Here is an 8372-nt window from a genome sequence, read left to right as displayed (position 1 = left end):
TAATCCAAGTGTATGGGTGGCCCAAGGTCTAAGCAGGGGGAAAGGGCTCCAGGTATCCATGGAACAGAAGTGAGATCTAATGAAACATGATGCTAATGGCACCACTTCCAAGCCACAGTTTGGCATGGAAGGGAAGTTCCCATTTGATCAGTGAGAATTCACTTCTAAAGGAGGAAGGGGTAAAGGGTTCAAATACAGACACACCCAGTGCTAGTTAGAGGTCTCTCTGCTCATGATATGCAGTTTTAAATCAAGGGATCAATGTTATGTGTTGCTTGGCCCTGAGGCAGAGAGACATGAGATTTATCATCAGTGCATGATCCATCTGACTTGCTGGAGATAAAATTGTACAGTCAGCAAGTCAGGTTACCTTTGGCTTTGTGGACTGCCACTTTATTTCCAGCTCCCAGGGCCAAACATAAGCCATCTGAAGACACACAGATGGAAAGAGAGCCCAGCAAACAAATAGAAAATATTTTTGGTGCAATGCTTCTCATTCTACGGACGCTGCAAACTTCAGCTTATAGAATACTGGCCAGGTTAGTTGGGGCATTTGGGTGTTAAAGTTCAAACATCTGGAAGGCCAAAGACTGAGATTCAAAGATCTGATCAACATTCATTTCATCTACGGCCAATTTGCTCAATTTGCTTTCTATATTTTCATAGAAAGTATGGGTTAAACACATTAAACTGAAATTTTTAATATACTCCACTAGCTTGTTGGTAAAGCTTTAATCACTATTATCTATTCTGTTTTCATTTGAGTTCTAAGAAAATAATACTTATTAGTGCTAGATATAAATTTTTGTTCAGGCTGATCTTTCCTGCATTATGAAGTTTATACACTTAATGTCAAAATACCTTTGCTTTAGAAAGAGTTTGCCACCATACATGCACTACAACAGAGGACGACAATCAATCCTACCTTTCTCCATGTACCTGAAAGTGGTACATGTTTTAAACACATTTTAATGTTTTAGACAAACACACACACACACACACACACACACAGAGAGAGAGAGAGAATCATGTGCTTGAAAAAGAAAAAATCAACATGTTTTTAGGGCACTTTTACTAAAGATAAAGGCAGTTTTGCATAGCTCAGCTATGTTCATACATATTTGCATACAGATCTGAATATAGAAATCCTATTTCAGAAGCTTTTGCTTTCTGAACTTCACATTTACATTCTTCTACAATCATAACCACCTTGATTACAGGAGCAGTCCGGGTGCAATTCATCTCTAAATGTTTCATGAAAAACTTGGTAGGCAAGCAGTGGGAACAGAAGGTGTAAAGGCGATCTTCCAGTCCAGGAACATGGAAAGAACTGCATTTCCCAAAACATAGATTGTTTTGCACCACCACTTTCTCACAGTTCTCATGCTCAATGCTCTAAAAGAAAATATGTATAAAGTTGTTTTAGGACTTGTTGTAGTGCTTCATTAGAAAACATAACAGAGCTTGAGATAATCCAACAGACAGTCCTAAATTGAGTAGACCTATTTGAGAAATGAGATTTGCTTAGTCAAGAATTATGTCCCATTGATTCAGTGGGCCTACTCTCATTATGGCTTATTGTAAAAATACACAATAATATGAAGCCACTAAATGTGTTTACTATTATATACTAATTCTGTTTATATTTTCCTTTCTTCCAATATATGAATTTGAGGGAGCTTATAAATCATTAAAAAACAGGCATAGCTAAAAAAAAAAGTTACGATATTAAAATTCAATTGAGCATATTGTTTAAATATATGTTCAATTGCATTTTAATATGATAATATCTTTTTTTATTTCACCACTGAAATAAAACAATTTAAAAGCACATATGAAGAAAGAAAATTTATCATTTTAAAGCATCTTAATGTTTCTTAGAACAAAGCTGTGGTTGTTAGTACTCATTGGAACAACAGTAACAATTTTTACAACAATTAGATGAAAAAGACTTGCTGCTGGTAAGTTCATAGCTGAACAGAGATTTGAATCAGGAGTTCTTAGCTTGTATTTCCATTCCTTATCCAATATGCCATGACAGTTCCGTTCAAAACTATTATTCTATGTACAGAGTGGTAAAGGGGTGGGTGTCTTATATTTGCTGTAGTCACGACTGAATAAAATATTGTACATACCTTAGAATTTTAACTGTATGAAAAATACATGCTGATGTCAGAGCAACCATATATTTACTAGGTCAACCAGTTGTTTCAATACCATACAAATTCCTAAAACCCCATCACCTTAGATATATTAAACTTTCATTAATGTAAAATGGGAATCATGTACTTCAAGCATATGTATTTTGTGATATCTTCAAAACAAAGATACAGGCTACTATAATTGAACTTTTCACAGCTCAAAATTACATGCTTTGTGATTTTTATATACGTATGTAACATTTACAGTTTTTGCATAAACCTCATAAGATTGGTGAATAAATGTAGCTCACTTTAGTTCCCCCCCTCCCAGAAATGGGAAAATAGCAATCTACTTGGAAGGTGGATATGATAGTGAGCCTTTTTGCAACTAGCAGTACTGGATAGCCTAATTGCATAGTAAGCCTCTAGGAAGCAGGGATGACTTGTGGTCTGAGGGGGGAGTGCTTCACTCCAGATTTCAGGAATGAGGCACTGCTCCCCACTGTAATTTACCTATGCAAGGAGATGCTGAATTTGATATTTAACTTTACCTGTGAAAAAGGAAGAGTGTTGCAAATGTCCTGGTACATTTCATTGGTCTTGATTGGAAGGACAGTCTCTTCAGACCTTGACTTGGTTTTCAGCATGAATAGATTCCAGAACTTCTTGGCATCTTTTCGCAAGAACAGGTCCGTCTCTCTCTTGCTGTGAGGATGCGGAAAAAGAAATCGAGGGCCCTCCAGGTATGGGGATGGATTTGCAGGAGCCTGTCTTCCCAAACCTTGAGCTGTATGGCTAACTACATGTGGGAAAATATACCTGGACTCTTCTGGTTCATCTTGATCCTTGCGTGCTGTTTTTGCCATGAGGTCTGTCACAAAAAGATCGGGCTCTGCTAGAGTTCCTTCATCTGTTAGATATTTCATTAGCAACTCCTGAGGTAGATGTGAAATCCTCTTTTTTCCATGCACATCACTACATTGCTCTGCTGTTTGCAGCCATGAAATCAGCAGGATGTGAAGCAGCAGCAAATGCATGACGCAGGCCTTGTTTTCCATTTGCCTGTGTCTTGAAGGTGATGCAGGACTCTGTCTTGTTCTCCCTCTTGGTTTCTTTTAGGGAACAGAGGGCTATATTTAAACAGGAGGCCTTGAGTTTTAGATTCCAGCTACTGAACATGGAGAGGAGAGACCAAAAGGAGGACTAATAATAGCTGACATCATTAACACTCATTAACTGTAGATTCTAATTATGATAAAGATATTTTGTCCCTGCTTTTATTTTTGGATGTGTATTCAGAGTTCACATGTATATTAAAACCTGTTTTTCCAGGCACAAGTGATTTTAAATGTTTGGATTAATTGTTTAGCTATTGTCTAGGAATGGTGGAAAGTTCCTAGATGTGTATTAGCATTCCCAAAGCTTCACTTTGTCTCCAAAGATAGTATTACAAAGTCATGTAGAAATTCAGCACAGCAAAAGAGAGAGTGCCATAGCTGGATAGCATTGGTACTATTTAGGAAAAAGTGTATTTGTAAAATCCAGATGCAATTATAGCTGTTATGTTAGACAGTTTATATTGGGTATATTCACTTAAATAAACAGCATTCTGAACAACTGGGGCCATACAGAGGTGTTTGTGTAATGTTAAGCGTAAAAGAACCTTATCAAACCTAGTGCTTGATAAAAACTTGAACAGTCAAGTTGACACAGAGACACCAAACACAGTCCATTTCTTCAGCTTCCTCCTCCACTATGTTCTATTAGATGTACAAATGGGGTACCGCTTCCCTGTACTTTCTCAAAGCAGGCAGACTTTAGGAGCATCAGTTGACAAAGTTGATGGATTTGACTTTAGACATGACTGACAAAGTTCTGTGTCGTGAATAGTTTTATTAATATTAAAATATTAAAGAAACAATATTAAAGGTCATATGAAGCAAAGCAAAGCGTGCTGCTTATATACCGCCCCATAACGCTTCAAGCATTCTCTGGTCGGTTTACAAGTTAATTATGCAGGCTACACATTGCCCCCCCCCGCAAGCTGGGTACTCATTTTACTGACCTCAGAAGAATAGAAGGCTGAGTCAACCTTGAACCGGCTACCTGGGATTGAACCCCAGGTCGTGAGCACATTTTTGGCTGCAATACAGCAGTTTAACCACTGTGCCACGAGGCTCTCATTGTCTCCGATGAATTAAAAAACACAAGGCAGCCAGAGTGGGAGAGATATGCTGGTACTTTCTGACCCCACTAAGGAGTCTGGCTGCCACATTCTGCACCATTTGAAGCTTCCGCATCAATCTCAAAGGTAGCCCCACGTAGATTGCATTACAGTGGTCTAATCTCGATATTACAAGCGCATGGATGAAAGTGGTGAGAGCCCCACCATCAAGACAGGGTCGCAGCTGGGCAATCAGCCATAAATGGAAATAGACGGAGTGGGCCACGGACGCCACCTGGATTTCCATGGTAAGCACCGGGTCCAGATGTATCCCCAAGCTGCACACCACACTCTTTGTGGTGAGAGTCACCCCCCCCCAAATGAGAGGGAGTTTCCCAAACCACCAATGGAGGGGCCGCCCACCCTCAAGACCTCTGTCTTGTCTGGGTTCAACCTCAACCCATTCAGCTGCATACATTGCAGCACAGCCTCCAGGCAGCGCTGAAGGAACAGAACGGCGTCCACTGAGGTAGGTGATTCTCCTCCCCCCAACACACCTCTTGGCAGGGATAAGCTATCTATTATATCTACAGTGGTATTGAACTAGCTAAAATCAATAGTATGCAATAGGACATTTTAAAAAACACAATAAGAGTAAATGTATTTGACAGGGGTCAAAATGCAGATTTTTTAAACTTACATATACATTTTTTTTATCCTCCCACCCATTCCAAATTTTGTAATGGCTATCAGTTGAAGAATTCTGAAGGATTCACAACTTCCCTTTTTTCACTAAATTTAAGTGGTCCAGTTGAGTTAAGGTATTGCATAATTTTCCAATATTGACATACACATATGCTTCCACATAACTCAGATCAATGCTGCTACAACTGTTTTCTATTCCAAAAACATTCTGAGCATTCAGTATATTTAACATTTAAAGTTAAATCTCTACTATACTTTCTAGTCTATATACCTTAACCACATAAAACTAGAGATGGAAAATGTGTTTGGACTATGAGTGCCAGAATCTCCAGGCAATCTGGCTTTCCAGTGCAGCCCATAGCAGTAAAGTTTCCAGGCTCTACACAAAATTGGTCTTAGAAGTTCAATGGAATGCTGTTGGTAAGGCCTTAATGGGAAACATAGGGCATCTGGACCTATTGCTGAAATATCAATATCCTAAACTAGTTCTGAAAGTATGTGATATTGTGGCCCTGCAGATGTTGCCAGACTCTAACTCCCACAAACCCTAGCTAGCTTGGTCATTTGTGAGGAACCATCGGTGTTGCAGTCAGATGACATCTAGAGAGTTCACATTTGTGTACCCTTGGTCTAAACAAGCTGTAGCTGATGTAGACCATTCTTAATACATAGAAAGTGAGTGTGTTCTGTGCCATGAAGTTGAAACCAACTTATAGTGATTCTGATCGGGTTTTCAAGGTGAGAGAATTAAGGACTGGTTTTACCAGTTCTACACTCCCAGTGAGTTTCCATGGCTAAGTGGAGTTTCAAAGTTTGTTCTCCAAAGTTCTAGTCTATCGCTCTGACCACTACATCACACTGGGAATTCCACAGAACTGGCAATACCAAAGAAGAATATCAAAAGGGAATATAGAAAAACATCAATTGTTTTAAAATATAGCAAATAGAATAATACTTTTGAGTATTTGATGCTGAGACTGTGTAAGTACTTACAAAATAACAGACATGAGACTCTGGAGGTCATTTATTACACCTCTCCTCATACTACAGAAGCTGTTAAAGAAGAAGAACCACAAAACTACCTCTAAACTCTTCATCTGGTGGCTGTGATCTGAGGAAATTTCAGGCCCAGCTCACACAGCCCCCTGGGTTATACTGCAGATGCTACATACAATATGGGACACACTCTCTGGCTTGTTTGCATCCAGCCACTCCTGTCATATATTGATAATTTCTTACTCAAAGTATGTGCCCATTTGGCTGGGGGACGCTCAACATTTTTGGTGGGGCACACATTATGGCATCTTAAAAACCAACTGCTATATCTACTGTACTCCCATTCTTATGTCTGAGGAAGTGGTCTTGCCCCCATAAACTCACATTAAAATACTGTATAGCAGTTAGTCTTTAAGATGCCAAAATGTTTTTGTCTTCTTTATTTTTTATTTTTATTTTGGTTTTGCTTGATAATTTGATCAGTGTACTAGCCTTCCCACTCAAACACTTACCAAAGATAGTTACTTGCCCAGCAGTATCCTGTTTCCTGAGATTTCAGGGAGAACATTTCAAAACAGAGGGAAGGCCGTTTTGATATCACTAGCGTCTGTCGTTAAATTAGAAATAGGGCAGGCAAAGACTGGGAGAAGGATGAAATTACTGGGCCAGTTAATTGTAGATTTAAGGAGGTCAATCTGGTCAAAACCGGGATAACCAAGAGAGGGGGTGGAGCTACAAACAGCAAAGTAGCAAGAATCTGGTCTCTCCAGAGTTCTGCTGCATGCTGTGAATCCAGGCTCCCCCCAAGAAATTGGGGGGGCAGGGAGGGACAGGAGGGGCCCATCCTGAGTCGTAGGAGAGCTGAGATTTCCTGGGGGAGTGGAAGGCAACCACCCCTCAGGTCATCCTTTCTCCAGGCAGAGGATTCCGCTGATGCCATTTTCTTATGTCGTCTTAGCTGTGAAGCTCTGCAGGCAGGAGGGAAGCATGAAGATTTACAAATGACTGCATGAACAGGGACTAATTGACCTCAACATTGCTTTTGTAAGTACAAAATAAACTTAAGTGGCTGATTTCAAAGAAGATAGTATAATCTTGGAAGCGGCAAACAAGCTTTAAACCCAGACATATCGGTAATTTATTACTGCGCCACGCCTGAACAGAAACAGAAACTGGAAACTGATAAAGACACTGTCCCCTGTCCTCGGATGGTTGGAATAACTCACAACTTTTCTTATAAACTTTTATAATAGAAAAAAAAGAGGTTTAAGGAGGCGAGATGCTGCAAGAGGTAGATTTTAACCTAATGGAAGTTTTATTATGACTGAATCTACAATTGAAGCTATTTGGTGAAAGTTGAAGTCTGGGTTAGCATAATAAATCATCAGCTCTGCTGAGGATCTGACTTTTATTACTTACCGTATTTTTTGCTCCATAAGACGCACCTGACCTTAAGACATACCTAATTTTTAGAGGAGGAACACAGGGAAAATATATTCTGAACCAAATAGTGTAATAAAATATTTAATAAACTATAACAGAATAACATTTGAACCATGTAAAGTGAACAGGAGTCAACAGTGGCATTAATATAGACCATTATCAGCCAGTGATAAGACCTATACCACTCTACCTATATTTTACATTTCCTTTCATCCACCTCCTCCCCATGCTTATAGAAATGTCTCAATGACAGATGAGATTGTTGTGCAACTCTGCCCAGCTACAGCTCAAGCCTATATTAAGTTAGAAATGGTTTGTCTGATTTGGCACTGCATTGAGAGGTCCCTTTTAGTTGTGTGGAGGATAAACAGTGGAATTAAACTATTTAACAGCTGGTTTTCCTTATTTACTTTAGGTTATGCAAAAGAACAGCAACACAAAGCTTAACCTGATCCCATTCACCAGCAGTAGCACATGCTCAGCATAAGACCAAATCTCCATTTTCTGACATAATTGAACGTTTATAGCATGCAAGGCACAACAGGTTAGGCCACACAAAGGCATGAACAATGTTCTTGACGAGCCAAAAAAACTGAATACAAACTATAGTAGCTGAAATCAGGAAGCAGGTACTGTAATCCAGTTAGAAGTCACGAGGCACAGTTAGTTTCCTTGCTGCAACACCCTTTGGAAATACATTATCTATTAGATGCCCAGAGCTAGTTGAAAAGTTTGCAGGTTGAATCCAAATTTCCCATAGAAATGCATTGAAAATTAATTAATGCATTTTTATGAGGGGGAAAAGGTCAGAAACTTTAAAAAACTTAAAAGAAAGTAATTTACCAGGTACTGCAGACTGAGCCTTGCTCTTCACAGTGCCTTGGTAGACCCCAGAACAGCCAAAAAGGAGCCAAAACAGCTAA

General features: G+C 39.3%; 1 protein-coding gene across 1 annotated transcript; it reads right to left on the bottom strand.

Moving 5' to 3' along the window:
• Window positions 1–677: 677 nt before the first annotated feature.
• On the bottom strand, window positions 678–3975 carry CER1 (cerberus 1, DAN family BMP antagonist). Its single transcript, XM_020782889.3, has 2 exons — window positions 2693–3975; window positions 678–1395 (listed from the first exon to the last, which is right to left on the bottom strand). The coding sequence occupies exons 1-2, from the start codon at window positions 3197–3199 to the stop codon at window positions 1102–1104; spliced, it is 801 nt and encodes a 266-aa protein (XP_020638548.3). The 5' UTR covers window positions 3200–3975; the 3' UTR covers window positions 678–1101.
• Between the last annotated feature and the right edge of the window lie 4397 nt (window positions 3976–8372).

This window comes from Pogona vitticeps, chromosome 2 (genome assembly GCF_051106095.1).
Source record: "Pogona vitticeps strain Pit_001003342236 chromosome 2, PviZW2.1, whole genome shotgun sequence".
Classification (NCBI taxonomy): domain Eukaryota; kingdom Metazoa; phylum Chordata; class Lepidosauria; order Squamata; family Agamidae; genus Pogona; species Pogona vitticeps.
This window is presented reverse-complemented; position numbering and strand designations above follow the sequence as displayed.